At 41.0% G+C, this 15,213-nt stretch overlaps 1 protein-coding gene and 1 long non-coding RNA gene across 8 annotated transcripts in view; one reads left to right on the top strand and one right to left on the bottom strand.

The window, feature by feature from the left end:
* The window catches only part of LOC133253824 (uncharacterized), a 175,966-nt gene extending 166,321 nt beyond the window's left edge, over positions 1 to 9,645 (bottom strand). For all 7 annotated transcript variants that reach the window (XM_061427536.1, XM_061427540.1, XM_061427541.1 and 4 more), the window contains exon 1: positions 5,996 to 9,645. In XM_061427536.1, coding sequence (XP_061283520.1) covers positions 8,581 to 9,516 — 936 coding nt within the window. In that variant the 5' untranslated portion in view covers positions 9,517 to 9,645 and the 3' untranslated portion in view covers positions 5,996 to 8,580. The remainder of the gene's footprint in view (positions 1 to 5,995) is intronic.
* Positions 2,502 to 13,866, top strand: LOC133253828 (uncharacterized). The gene is made up of 3 exons (XR_009738465.1): positions 2,502 to 2,708; positions 13,476 to 13,682; positions 13,790 to 13,866. It is a non-coding gene; the product is annotated as an uncharacterized LOC133253828 (long non-coding RNA).
* The last annotated feature ends 1,347 nt before the right edge of the window (positions 13,867 to 15,213 follow it).

Raw genomic sequence — 15,213 nt, 5'->3', positions numbered from 1 at the left:
TGTGTTCAAATAATTTATTAGTAAATTAGCAGTTTTCATTGCTGAGTAGTAGTCACATTTTATTTATATGTATGTGTGTGTGTGTGTGTGTGTGTGTGTGTGTGTATATATGCCACAGATGGTTTATTCACTATTATAGTAATGGTCATTTAGGTTGTTTCCACGGGGGGGCCATTATGAACAAAGCCACCATTCATAGGTTTATTTATTTATTTTTTTCATTCATAGGTTTATGAAGGTCTTTTTCTTCGTAAAGAAAAAGAAGGGTGTTTCTTTATTAGAAATTGCCAGTTTTACAAAGTCATATACCTTTATAAACACCCTTTATAAAGAAAGAAGGGTGTTTCTTTATTATAAAGTGCCAGTTTTACAAAATGGTATACCACTTTATGTTCCCACTAGTAATGATGAGAAATCCAGGTGCTTATATACGGAAGGATGTGAAGTGATGTTTCGTTGTCTTTCCTATGAGTTCCTGAAAGTCTGTGAGCAAATCCAACCTAGTCTATGGCAAACATAACACAGTTCCTGTGTTCAAATTAAACAATGATGATTCCTATAGGCTTAAAAATTTCTAAACACTAGAAGCTCAATATAGATTTTAATTTTCTGAAGTTAGGGAAAAAAACATCACAGTAAAAGCCTGGAATCTTTCATCCAAATAAAATTTCTCTCTATAGTTTACTACTGCTGAGCATGCCTTTAGGAGAAGTTATTAATCTTGTTTTGATGTATCTATCGCCTGATTGATCACTTTCAGAATTCCTCACCCTTGAAGGGTATTTTGTGATTTCATATATCCATTGGCATTCACGTGGCAGCCTTTCTAAGCTAAGGAGATAAAAGTGCTATCATCCTGCATGGAACTCCACAGTCGTTGATGGGTGCTGAGCAAAAATAGCTACCGTGATTATGAGTTTTCCCAAAGGAGGTGCCTAGATGTGCAGTTCACTGTTCTGCCTGAACTATGTTCCAGATCAGCACGAAAATCACAGCGAAAGATATTTCCCACCTGGAAGTGCAATCACTGAGCTCTGTGTTCCCCAGCACATCTCAAATATGCGGCGATATTTACCAAAGAATCCGCAGCTGCCATGTGCTGTTTACTTCTGGGCTAGTTATTTCATAACCAGCTCAGCCAGGGCCCAGATCAGCAGTTACACAGTGAAGGAACTTAAGGAGAAGATAATTTCTTGAGAATTTGTTTTTATAATTAACTAAACAGACACCCTCCATACACACCTTCTTCACTGGAATTCTTCACATGCAAGGAAGCACAGCCTAGGTTTGCTTTTACTCTTTTGTGTCTTGGTGGCATTCAAGGTTCATTAATATGTGAAGTGCATGATTTTGCCCAATATTTTCTAGGGATTATTTCCTTGGATATATTCCATTGTAACAGTAATATATTTTTAAATAAATTATTCAGAAGAAGAGGATTAGATACATGTAAGGTAATTATTAGTTAAGTTTAAAGTGAATTAAAATGATGGCTCAGCAGGTAAAGAATCCTCCTGCAATGCAGGACACGTAGGTTCGATTCCTGGGTTGGAAAGATTCCCTGGAGGAGGGCATAGCAACCAACTCCAGTATTCTTGCCTGGAGAATCCTCATGGACAGAGGAGCCTGATGGGCTACAGTCTACAGGGTCGCAAAGAGCTGGACTCAACTAAGTGACTGAACACACAAAAAATTAACCAACTTTGTCTAATTTTTCTTTTCACTAACTTGATTTATGTATCTGTAGACATGTGTTTCAGAGAAGGCAACGGCACCCCACACCAGCACTCTTGCCTGGAAAATCCCATGGACGGAGGAGCCTGGTGGGCTGCAGTCCATGGGGTCGCTAAGAGTCGGATACGACTGAGCAACTTCACTTTGACTCTTCACTTTCATGCACTGGAGAAGGAAATGGCAACCCACTCCAGTGTTCTTGCCTGGAGAATCCCAGGGACGGGGGAGCCTGGTGGGCTGCCGTCTATGGGGTTGCACAGAGTCGGACACAACTGAAGCGACTTAGCAGCAGCAGCAGCAGCAGACACGTGTTTGTATATGTGTATGTTTGTACACATGTGAAAGCCTCATAGTTAATGAAGTCAGGAGCCCTCAACCTGCCAAATGCTGCAAGCCAAGCCCCAGCATCTTTGTCCTTGCACAATCTAAATGAATACAAAATGTTCATTCTCTTCTTCGCAATCTTGAACTCTGGGGGGAAAAAAGGCTTCTGATAAAAAGTGGGAATTGGTGGGGGGCTGGGTTCTGTAATGTCTGGCAGTCAAAAGACACTTGCCTAGGGAACTCATGGTGGCCTGAGATGTGACTGTAACTGCTGCTGCTGCTTTTTGTTATTTTTCCTTAACTCACTTGCTTTCCAACACTCCTTCTTGTTATTTCAAACCATGGAAATTCATTAAGTCTATTTGAGGGAATTGCCTATCGACTTCCCCAAGAGTATTCTTTTGACGACATGGTACTTTGTCCACTCATGCAGAGTTGCATCATCTTCAAGAGCATCAGTTTCCTACTCTTAAAAACAAAACTCATAACTCTTCGTCTTAGGATAGTTGTGAAAAGCGAACAGACTAGTGAATATGAAAGTCTTGTATTAACTTTAAGGCATGGCAAAATATTGCCTGTCATGCTTTAAAAGCAGAAAAACCAAAATGCATGCCTAGAACAGGGTATCAACTAAACGTCTGCATTTGAAGGTAGGAATAAAATTTTTCTCTATGCGTTTTATATTTCATGTCAATGAGAAACATAACATAAACAATGTCCAAAAGAGAGGGTGCTGACAGAAGGTATGCCAAGACAATGTCTAACAGAAAAGGGTGGCATTAACACTAAAGCTAAGAATAAAGGTAAAGGAAGGGCAACTAGGAAAGCTAAAAAAAAGGGTGTGATACAAAAGTGATAACACAAACAAATCATATGTAATTACATTCATAAAATTTAGCTATAAGGCTGATAGAGTATATGATAATTAATTCTACTAAAATATACATTAAAGCAATGTTTAGAGATCATAAAATCAAAGAACTATGTCAGTTCTCTTTACACATATATCTGATGTTTGCAAAATCTCTCCCTACTTAACACTCAGCCCTTGTGCTATGGAATCATCTTGAAGCTTTGACCCAAGAGCTGTTCAGTGATTGTGCTTCAGATTGTTCTGTGCTATGGTTGTTTATCATCTGCATCCAAGCTGAGGATCATCTGTGCTCCAGACTATATTGGCCTCAGTTCAGTCCCCTTACAAACATTCTGGGGGGCATCCTACTTTCTTTATCCTCCAGTAGCTCAGTGGAATTACCCTTGGATGCAGGAGACCTCAGCCCTGATCTTCAGAATTTATTACTGCTAATCAGAGCTTGACTCACTGAAGTAAATTAGAGGTGACTCCAATTAAAGTTCTCTGATTTCTGTATGTGGTGGGGCTTTGTCTACTGCAGATGTCCTTCAACCTCCATGTGACAAAGCCCGATTCACAAAAATGCCTATCTCCTCAATAGATCCACTTAAAAATGCCCCTTGGGTTTAAGAAAAGATTTACTATAGGCTTTCTTTAAATAACTCTTTTGCTGCATTTGAGCAAGATTTTATCTACTAATTTTCAAGAATATATCTATCACAGATAAAATGTGATATTTCTGCATAAGAATATCCTTAAAAGCCTAAAGTCCTGCCTAGGTAGCATATTAAAAAATGGTGAATATTACTAGTCTTGTTCACAAAATAGAAAATGCCCTCATTCCCCACCCCCACCCCCAACCAAAGTCCTTCTATGGCTCTGCCCAAGCAGGAGTAACCCAAAGTCCTTTGCTTAGATTTGACACCTAGGTATCTAGAATCACTATATATTTTTTTTAAGGATAAACCTCCTTTCTTTTAGATAAAAGAAATGAAAGAAAGTAGACTCTAAGAGGGAGTCCTAAGGTTGAAATTTTATTTCAAAAATAAAGGGAAAAAAAGAGTAGAAGCAAGTCACCCTCAATCATCTATGTTAATAAGGGGCAAAACTAGATTACTTAATCCAAAAATCTTCATTTTAGACAACACATTCAGTTTTTACTGCTTTTATTTTTTCCATTAATACCTTCACTTAGGAAAGTGAAAGTGAAAGTGAAAGTGACTCAGCTGTATCTGACTCTTTGTGACCCCAGGGACTGCAGTCCATGGAATGCTCCAGGCCAGAATACTAGAGTGGGGAGCCTTTCCCTTCTCCAGGGGATCTTCCCAACCCAGGGATTGAACCCAGGTCTCATCCATTGCAGGTGGATTCTTTACCAGCTGAGCCACAAGGGAAGCAATCTCCATCTAATTTTTTTTTTTTTTTTTCAAAAAACCCAGCAGCATTCTATAGACATGAAGAAGTTAGATCATACCACTTCAACTAATTCATTTAATTACCCAACTCACCCCCAAGCAATGTGCTAACCAGAAACACAACATATTTCATTAGCGAGTATCTCTGGTTGCCAAAACTGGATCAACCAGACTCTCCTCTATTGAGGCCCTAGTTTCTGAGTTTCTGTTCACAGTGAAGCACTGTAGGGTCAGGTGGCACAGCAAAGGCACTGAAGGCTTGGGTGAGTTTCTGGCTTCTTCCTCTTTCAATATTCTTCAAACATGTACAAGACTCTTCCATAATCTTTTTTTTTTTTTAAATCTCCTTTGGTCCAACTTCTATCTTCTGGTATACCCTTCCATTTTTTTACCCTTTCTCCAAATATCTCAAAAGCACAACATACACTCCCATTTGCTTGAGAACTCAGCAAAATCTAACATCTGCTTCATGACTAGACTGAAATTGTTCTCATTGCTTCCCTAAGTTCCCAAGAAACTTCTGAGTTCCCACATCCTAGGGCTATTTTTCAGTCTTTACCTGTGGAAGGCAACTTTGTTTTAATTCTGTTGGTCATCTCTCTCCTGCTTCTTAAAACTCTACCTGCTTGGTCTCTGAGCCATCTTCCTGATCTTTCTTATTCCTGTGAGTCTTCCTTTTGCCTGTTTTCTCTGCACAAGCATTCAATATTGCTCAGATCCAGACCTTTACTGCACTTTTCTCCATCTACAACGTTCTCTTCCTACTGTGGTTTCACCCACACCTGTGTTTTAAGAACCATATGTCTACTAATGGCTTCCAAGCTCAAACTCTTGGTTTTGATCTCCCAGGGGATATATATGATGAACTATAGGTTGGATAAGTGCAAAGAATGAACAACAAAATTTCAAATTCAACATGTCCAAAACAATTCATCAGATTTCCCTTAATTTTGTGCCTGTTCTATGTTCTCTACTTAGTGTATGATACTGCTGTTCAAACAAATATTTAAACTAGAAACCTAGGTATCATTCTTAACTTTGCCATCTATCTTAATTTTCATATGTAATCAGTGAAATCACAAAACTCTGATGATTTTACCTCAAAATACTTTTAAAATTTTTTGTATTACCCCAACTACTACTTTATTCCTAGGTCTCTTGTCTCTGCTTAAACACTTTGCATTACCTCAACTCCGTTTTGTTTCAACTACGACTTTAAAACTAGGTCTCTTGTTTCCGCTTAAACACAGTGGCAACCTCCTCTCTCACCTCATTTACATTTATTTTGTTTTCTCTAGCCCTGGAGTTATGTCTAAAATATCTGTCTTTTTAATGGAGCTCTAGCTCCTCAGAATGAAGTCCAACTTTCTTGACATGGAACACGGTCCCTTGCCCACCTCTATGCCCTCATTTCCAGCCATGCAATCTCATACCTTTAATTTTTCACCATTCAATCTCACACTCCACATTTCAGAATGCTTGAAATGACTGTTGTTTCCCATACAGCATTCAATTCTTTGCCCTCATACTTTGCTCAGACTCTCTCCATTCCTATCTCTTCTTATTAACCCCTCACCTCTGCCTCCCTGCCTAGCTTCTACTCAACCTTTGACAACGAGCTAAATATAATTTCCCAAAGCTTTTCTGACAGCAGCAACCCCCTCCATACCCCAGGTGGAGTTGAACCTCTCTCCTCCAGGATCTCACAATGTCTTGCATAGCTCTCCAACGTACTGTACTCATCCTCAGTCTTTAACATGCTGCTGCTGCTGCTGCTAAGTCGCTTCAGTCGTGTCTGACTCTGTGCGACCCCATAGACGGCAGCCCACCAGGCCCCCCTGTCCCTGGGGTTCTCCAGGCAAGAACACTGGAGTGGGTTGCCATTTCCTCCTCCAATGCATGAAAGTGAAAAGTGAAAGTGAAGTTGCTCAGTTGTACCCAACTCTTAGCGACCGCATGGACTACAGGCTACCAGGCGCCTCCATCCATCGGGTTTTCCAGGCAAGAGTACTGGAGTGGGTTGCCATTGCCTTCTCCAGTCTTTAACATAGTGCCTGACAAAAATTGGCTCTCATGAATATTTACTGAATGAATGAGTGTGAAAAAACAGGTTGACATCCTGCTGACTGTGCTTTTAGCATTGTATCAGCCTAAGATGTGATGTCACGTCTTTCCTGGGTAGAGGAGCCTAAGCAGGGGAGTGTGACAAATGATTTCATCACCGTTTCCTCTTAACTGTTCAGCCTCACGATTGTGCAGGAAGTGTTAAAGCCTTGTAGAATATCAGACACATTTAGATCTAAGTGTGGCCATCAAATTATATTTCTAAATAATAATTTTAAAATAGGTCTCATTGTTCAAAAATAGGTAATGTTTCCTCCGATAGAGGACACAATCAAAGTTTGTCTACAGTTTTTATGTCTGTAAATTCCAAATTTTTCATTGGAGACACCAACAAGCAGGACCAAGTTCACCTGTGTGTCTGGTTTCTATCCAGACCCTGGTATGGGGCTGGCAATTGATGTGAATGGTTAGGAAGTTCGTCACCAAAGAGAAGGAAAATATAAAAGCATGAGAACCACCCTTCCAATAATCAAAAGATAACACAGTGCATTTTTACACTATTTTAGCATTTTCAACTAGAAAAAAAAAAAAAGAACAGTGCTTCCTGTAGCTCACAAGTCAGTGCCTGCGCTTTGTCTCACAGGAAGCATCTGGGTGCTGTCGGCCAGAGGAGATGAAGGTCACAATGGGCAGGTTTCACAGGGAGTGATTAAGTCTGCGGAAACTGCAAGTTTCAGGGAATAGGATGTGAATGCTTTTTAAGATGAGCAAAGAGGCACAGACAACAGAACTATCTGGAGAGACCTACAAAAACAGCAATAAAAACAAAACAAAACAACATACAAAAAAGAGGCTTTGAGAGGTACAAACAAAATAAGATAATTACTACCTAGAATGTATAAATGATAGAAAGGGGAAAATAGAAAAAATGGGGTCTTAACTAAAAATAAAGTGACAAAAGAAACGCAGCAGCATCTGTAGATGTTGCTGTTTAGACGCTCAGTCGTATCCAACTCTTTGCGACCCCGTGGATTGTAGCCTGGCAGGCTCCTCTGGACATGGGATTTCGCAGGCAAGAACACTGGAGTGGGTTGTCCTTTCTTTCTCCAGTGGATCTTCCTGACCCAGGAGTTTAGCCTGCATCTCCTGCACTGCAGGTGGATTCTTTATCACTGTGACTTCCCTGGTGGCTCAGATGGTAAACAATTTGCCTGCAATGCAGGAGACCTGGGTTCACTCTCGGGTTGGGAAGATCCTCTGGAGAAGGAAATGGCAACCCATTCCAGTATTTTTGCCTGGAAATTCCATTGACAGAGAAGAATGGAGGGATACAGTCTATTGGGTCACAAAGAGTCAGACGTAACTGAGTGACTTTCACTTTCTTTTACTTCAGTTCAGTTCAGTCGCTCAGTCATGTCCAACTCTTTGCCACCCCATGGACTGCAGCACACCAGGCTTCTCCATCACCAATTCCCAGAGCTTGCTTTAACTCATGTCCATTGAGTCAGTGATGCTATCCAACCATCCCATCCTCTGTCATCCCTTTCTCCTCCTGCCTTCAATCTTTCCTAGCTTCAGGTCTTTTCCAATGAGTCAGTTCTAAATATCAGTTGGCCAAAGTAATGGAGTTTCAGCTTCAGCACCAGTCTTTCTAATGAATATTCAGGACTGATTTTCTTTAGGATGGACTCCTTGGATCTCCTTAAAGTTCAAGGGACTCTCAAGAGTCTTTTTCAACACCAGAGTTCAAAAGCATTGATTCTTCGGCGCTCAGCTTTCTTCATAATCCAATTCTCACATCCATATATGACTACTGGAAAAACAATAGCTTTGACTAGACAGACCTTTGTTGGCAAAGTAATGTCTCTACTTTTTAAAATGCTTTCTAGGCTGGTCAAAGCTTTTCTTCCAAGAGGCAAGCATCTTTTAATTTTATGGCTGCAGTCCCCATCTGCAGTGGTTTTGGAGCCCCCCAAAATAAAATCTTTCACTGTTTCCACTGTTTCCCCATCTATTTGGCATGAAGTGATGGGACTGCATGCCATGATCTTAGTTTTCCGAATGATGAGTTTTAAGCCAACTTTTTCACTCTCCATCAAGAGGCTCTTTAGTTCTTTCACATTCATCAAGAGGCTCTTCAGTTCTTCTTCCCTTTCTGCTATAAGGGTGGTGTCATCTGCATATCTGAGGTTATTGATATTTCTCCCGGCAATCTTGATCCCAGCTGTGCTTCATCCAGCCCAGCATTTCACATGATGCATTCTTCATATAAGTTAAATAAGCAGTAAGTGACAGTATACAAATTTGACATACCACTTTACTGATTTGGAACCAGTCTGTTGTTCCACATTCAGTTCTAATTGGTGCTTTTTGACCTGCAAATAGATTTCTCAGGAGGCAAGTAAGGTGGTCTGGTATTCCCATCTCATGAAGAATTTTCCTCAGTTTGTTGTGATCCACACAGTCCAAGGCTTTGGTGTAGTCAATAAAGCAGAAATAGATGTTTTTCTGGAACTCTCTTGCTTTTTCGATGATCCAACAGATGTTGGCAATTTGATCTCTGGTTCCTCTGCCTTTTCTAAATCCAGCTTGAACATCTGAAAGTTCATGGTTCACATATTGCTGAAGCCTGGCTTGGAGAATTTTGAGCACTACTTTGCTAGCGTGTGCAATGAGTACAATTGTCCAGTAGTTTGAGCATTCTTTGTCATTGTCTTTCTTTGGGATTGGAATGAAAACTGACATTTTCCAGTCCTGTGGCCACTGATGAGTTTTCCAAATTTGCTGGCATATTGAGTGAAGCACTTTCACAGCATCATCTTTTAGGATTTGAAATAGCCCAACTTGAATTCCATCATCTCCACTAGCTTTGTTCATAGAGATGCTTCCTAAGGCCCATATGACTTCACATTCCAGGATGTCTAGCTCTAGGTGAGTGATTACACCATCATGATTATCTGGGTCATAAAGATCTTTTTTATATAGTTCCTCTGTGTATTCTTGCCACCTCTTCTTATTTCTTCTGCTTCTGTCCATAGCATTTCTGTCCTTTATTGTGCCAAACTTTGCATGAAATATTCCCTTGGTATCTCTAATTTTCTTGAAGAGATCTCTAGTTTTTCTCATTCTATTATTTTATTCTTTTCTTTGTATTGATCGCTGAGGAAGACTTTCTTATATCTCCTTGCTATTCTTTGGAACTCTGCATTCAAATGGGTATATCTTTCCTTTTCTCCTTTGTCTTTAACTTCTCTTCTTTTCTCAGCTATTTGTAAGGCCTCCTCAGACAAGCATTTTGCCTTTTTGCATTTCTTTTTCTTGGGGATGGTCTTGATCCCTGTCTTCTGTACAATGTCATGAACCTCCATCCATAGTTCTTCAGGCATTCTCTATCAGATCTAATCCCTTGAATTTATTTGTCACTTCCACTGTATACTCATTTGGGATTTGATTTAGATCATACCTGAATTGTCTAGTGGTTTTCCCTACTTTCTTCAATTTAAGTCTGAATTTGGGCTTCCCTGGTGGCTCAGAGGATAAAGCATCTCAAAGCGTCTGCCTGTGATGCAGGAGACCTTGGTTCGATCCCTGGGGCAGGAAGATCCCCTGGAGAAGGAAATGGCAACCCACTCCAGTACTTTTGCCTGGAAAATCCCATGGACAGAGAAGCCTGGTAGACTACAGTCCATGGGATCACAAAGAGTTGGACATGACTGAGTGACTTCACGACCACCTGGCAATAAGGAGTTCATGATCTGAGCCACAGTGACTTCCCAGTCCTGTTTTTGCTGACTGTATAGAGCTTCTCCATCTTTGGCTGCAAAGAATATAATCAATCTGATTTGGATATTGACCATCTGGTGATGTCCATGTGTAGAGTGTCCAGGAGTCTCCGGTGGAGGCGTGTGTCAACGGTGGCCTGTTGCAGGGTCGGGGGCAGTGAGTGCTGCAGTATCTGCACAGGACCTTTTGAAGGAGGTCACCATTTTCTTCATTTCCTCCACCGTAGTTTGGTCTCAGGTCAAACAACAGGGAGAAAACACAGCCCCGCCCATCTACAGAAAATTGGATTCAAGATTCACTGAGCATGGCGCCGCCCATCAGAACAAGACCCAGTTTCCCCCTTAGTCAGTCTCTCCCGTCAGAAAGCTTCCATAAGTCTCTTATCCTTATCCATCAGAGAGCAGACAGAATGAAAACCACAATCATGGAAAACTAACCAAACTGACCACAGCCTCATCTAACTCAGTGAACTATGAGCCATGCCATGGAGGGCCACCCAAGATGTATGGGTCATGGTGGAGAGGTCTGACAAAACATGGTCCACTGGAGAAGGGAATGGCAAACCACTTCAATATTCTTGCCTTGAGAACCCCATGAACAGCATGAAAAGGCAAAAAGAGAGGACACAGAAAGATGAACTCCCCAGGTTGGTAGGTGCCCGACATGCTATGGGAGATCAGTGAACAAATAACTCCAGAAAGAATGAAAAGAAGGAGCCAAAGCAAAAAGAGCACCCAGTTGTGGATGTGACTGGTGATGAAAGTAAAGTCCGATGCTGTAATGAACAATACTGCACAGGAACCTGGAATGTTACCATGAATCAACACAAATTGGAAGTGGTCAAACAGGAGATGGCAAGACTGAACATTGACATTTTAGGAATCAGTGAACTAAAACTGACTGAAATGGGTGGATTTAACTCATATGACCATTATATCTACTACTGTGGGCAAGAATCCCTTAGGAGAAATGGAATAGCCATCATAGTCAACAAAAGAGTCCGAAATGCAGTACTTGGACGCAATCTCAAAAATGACAGGATGATCTCTGTTCGTTTCCAAGGCAAACCTTTCAATACCGTAAGAATCCAAATGTATGCCTTCAGAAGAAGCTGAAGTTGAACGTTTCTATGAACGCCAACAAGACCTTCTAGAACTAACACCCCAAAAAGATGTCCTTTTTGTTGTAAGGACTGGAATGCAAAGTAGGAAGTCAAGAGATACCTGGAGTAACAGGCAAATTTTGCCTTAGAGTACAAAATGAAGCAGGTCAAAGGCTAATAGAGTTTTGCCAAGAGAACATGTAATAAACACCCTCTTCCAACAACACAAGAGAAGACTCTACACATGGACATCACCAGATGGTCACTTTCTTTACAACTCTACTATGAGAAATGACCAAATCTGAATTCCTTTGCAGGGAAATGGTGGGGAACAAGGACACTTGAAGGAGGAAGAATTTTTTTTTTAAATAAGAAAGTTTCCCAGCTTTATAAATAAGAAAGTATTTAATTCTTTACCTGAATAATGTTCATTTGTTAAATCTTATGTTAAATATCACTAGTTTTCATTTAGTTTTGAAAGTAAAGAATTTGGTTGCCTTAAATATTTGATTCTAGATAAGATGAAACTCATTAGACTGTTCCACTTATCCTGGTTTTTCTAATTCACAAAATGTCATATTCGCACACAGTTTACACCACCAACTGCATGCCAAAGGCTTTTAAAATCCATTTGCCTGTTCATGCTCCTCTCCTGTCAGCTTTAAACATCAGTTAGATGCATAAGCCGTAGGAACACAATCGATCTAAAGCTAACATTACTACATTTCCTGTTCCACTTCTCACCACTCCATCTCCCTTTCTTGGTAGCGGGTGTCACTATCTTCCTACTTGCCCAAGGCAGAGTTCCATCCAAGAGTCACCCCTACTTATTCCTTCAGTCATAATCAGCATTCAGTTGGTCACCTCATCTTCACAGTTCAGTTCAGTTACTCAGTCGTGTCCAACTCTTTGTGAGGCCATGGACTGCACCACACCAGGCTTCCCTGTCTATCACCAACTTCCGGAGCTTGCTCTAACTCATGCCACTGATGATGCCATTGAGGATGCCATCCAATCATCTCATCCTCTGTCATCCCCCTCTCTTCCTGCCTTCAATCCTTCCCAGCATCAGGTCTTTTCCAATGAGTCAGTTCTTCGCATTAGGTGGCCAAAGTATTGGAGTTTCAGTTTCAACACCAGTCATTCTAATGAATATTCAGGACTGATTTCCTTTAGGATGGACTCCTTGGATCTCCTTGAAGTTCAAGGGATTCTCAAGAGTCTTCTCCAACACCACAGTTCAAAAGCATCAATTCTTCAGTGCTCAGCTTTCTTTATAATGCAACTCTTACATCTGTAAATGACTACTGGAAAAACCATAGCCTTGATTAGACAGACCTTTGTTAGCAAAGTAATGTCTCTGCTTTTTAAGATGCTGTCTAGGTTGCTCATAGCTTTTCTTCCAAGGAGCAAGCATCTTTTAATTTCATGACTGCAGTCACCATCTGCAGTGATTTCAGAGCCCCCCAAAATAAAGTCTCTCACTGTTTCCACTGTTTCCCCTTCTATTTGCCATGAAGTGATAGGACTGTATGCCATGATCTTAGTTTTCTGAATGTTGAGCTTTAAGCCAACTTTTCCACTCTGCTCTTTCACTTTCATCAAGAGGCTTTTTTGTTCTTCTTCCCTTTCTGCCATAAGGGTGGTGTCATCTGCATATCTGAGGTTATTGATATTTCTCCCGGCAATCTTGATCCCAGCTGTGCTTCATCCAGCCCAGCATTTCACATGATGCATTCTTCATATAAGTTAAATAAGCAGTAAGTGACAATATACAGACTTGACATACCACTTTCCTGATTTGGAACCAGTCTGTTGTTTCACATCCAGTTCTAATTGGTGCTTCTTGACCTGCAAACAGATTTCTCAGGAGGCAGGTAAGGTGGTCTGGTATTCCTATCTCATGAAGAATTTTCCTCAGTTTGTTGTGATCCACACAGTCCAAGGCTTTGGTGTAGTCAATAAAGCAGAAATAGATGTTTTTCCGGAACTCTCTTGCTTTTTCGATGATCCAACAGATGTTGGCAATTTGATCTCTGGTTCCTCTGCCTTTTCTAAATCCAGCTTGAACAACTGGAAATTCACGGTTCACGTACAGTTGAAGCCTGGCTTGGAGAATTTTGAGCACTACTTTGCTAGCGTGTGCAATGAGTACAATTGTCCAGTAGTTTGAACATTCTTTGTCATTGTCTTTCTTTAGGATTGGAATGAAAACTGACATTTTCCAGTCCTGTGGCCACTGCTGAGTTTTCCAAATTTGCTGGCATATTGAGTGCAACACTTTCACAGCATCATCTTTTAGGATTTTAAATAGCTCAACTGGAATTCTATCACCTCCATTAGCTTTTTTCGTAGTGATGCTTCCTAAGGCCCACTTGACTTTCCATTCCAGGATGTCTGGCTCTAGGTGAGTGATCACACCATCGTGGTTACCCGGGTCATGAAGATATTTTTTGTATAGTTCTTATGTGTATTCTTGCCACCTCTTCATAATATCTTCTGCTTCTTTTACAGGGTCCAGGGCACTGAGTGTGGCACTAAGTGTGGCATTGTGTACACAGGACCTTTTGAAGGTCACCATTTTCTTCATTACCTCCACCATAGTTTGCCCTCAGATCAAACAACCGGGAGGGAACACAGCCCCACATATCTACAGAAAGTTGGATTAAAGATTTACTGAGCATGATCCTGCCCATAAGAACAAGGCCCCTTCAGTCAGAGTCTCCCATCAGGAAGCTTCCATAAGCCTCTTATCCTTATCCATCAGAGGGCAGACAGAATGAAAATCAAATCACGGAAAACTAACCAAACTGATCACATGGACCACAGCCTTGTCTAACTCAGTGACACTATGAGCCATGCCATGGAGGGCCACCCAAGATGTATGGGTCATGGTGGAGAGTTCTGGCAAAACGTGGTCCACTGGAGAAGGGAATGGCAAACCACTTCAGTATTCTTGCCTTGAGAACCCCATGAACAGCATGAAAAGGCAAAAAGAAAGGACACAGAATGATGAACTCCCCAGGTCGGTAGGTGCCCAACATGCTATGGGAGACCAGTGAACAAATAACTCCAGAAAGAATAAAGAGAAGAAGCCAAAGCAAAAACAACACCCAGTTGTGGATGTGACTGGTGATGGAAGTAAAGCCCAATGCTGTAATGAGCAATATTGCACAGGAACCTGGAATGTTAGGTCCATAAATCAAGGCAAATTGGAAGTGGTCAAACAGGAGATGACAAGACTGAACACTGACATTTTAGGAATCGATGAGCCAAAATGGACTTGAATGGATGAATTTAACTCAGATGGCCATTATACCTACTACTGTGGGCAAGAATCCCTTGGAAGAAATGGAGTAGCCCTCATAGTCAACAAGAGTCCGAAATGCAGTCCTTGGGTGCAATCTCAAAAATGACAGAATGATCTCTGTTTATTTACAAGGCAAACCATTCAATATTACAGTAATCCAAGTCCATGCCCCAACAAGTAATGCTGAAGAAGCTGAAGTTGAATGGTTCTATGAAGACCTACAAGGTCTTCTAGAACTACCACCTCATCTTAGCTGTATGTGGGACAGCAAAAGAGACACAGATGTATAGAACAGTCTTTTGGACTCTGTGGGAGAGGGAGAGAGTGGGATGATTTGGCAGAATGGCATTGAAACATGTATAATATCATATATGAAATGAATTGCCAGTCCAGGTTCGATGCATGATACAGGATGCTTGGGGCTGGTGCACTGGAATGACCCATTGGGATGGTATGGGGAGGGAGGTGGGAGGGGGTTCAGGATGGGGAACACGTGTACACCCATGGCGGATGCATGTTGATGTATGGCAAAACCAATACAATATTGTACAGTAATTAGCCTCCAATTAAAATAAATAAATTTATATTAAAAAAGAAAAAAAAAATCTTTTCAACCTATCTCTGTCCT

The sequence above is a fragment of the Bos javanicus genome, chromosome 9 (genome assembly GCF_032452875.1).
Source record: "Bos javanicus breed banteng chromosome 9, ARS-OSU_banteng_1.0, whole genome shotgun sequence".
NCBI lineage: Eukaryota > Metazoa > Chordata > Mammalia > Artiodactyla > Bovidae > Bos > Bos javanicus.
The sequence above is the reverse complement of the archived record's forward strand: the minus strand, read 5'-3'. Positions and strand labels throughout refer to the sequence as shown.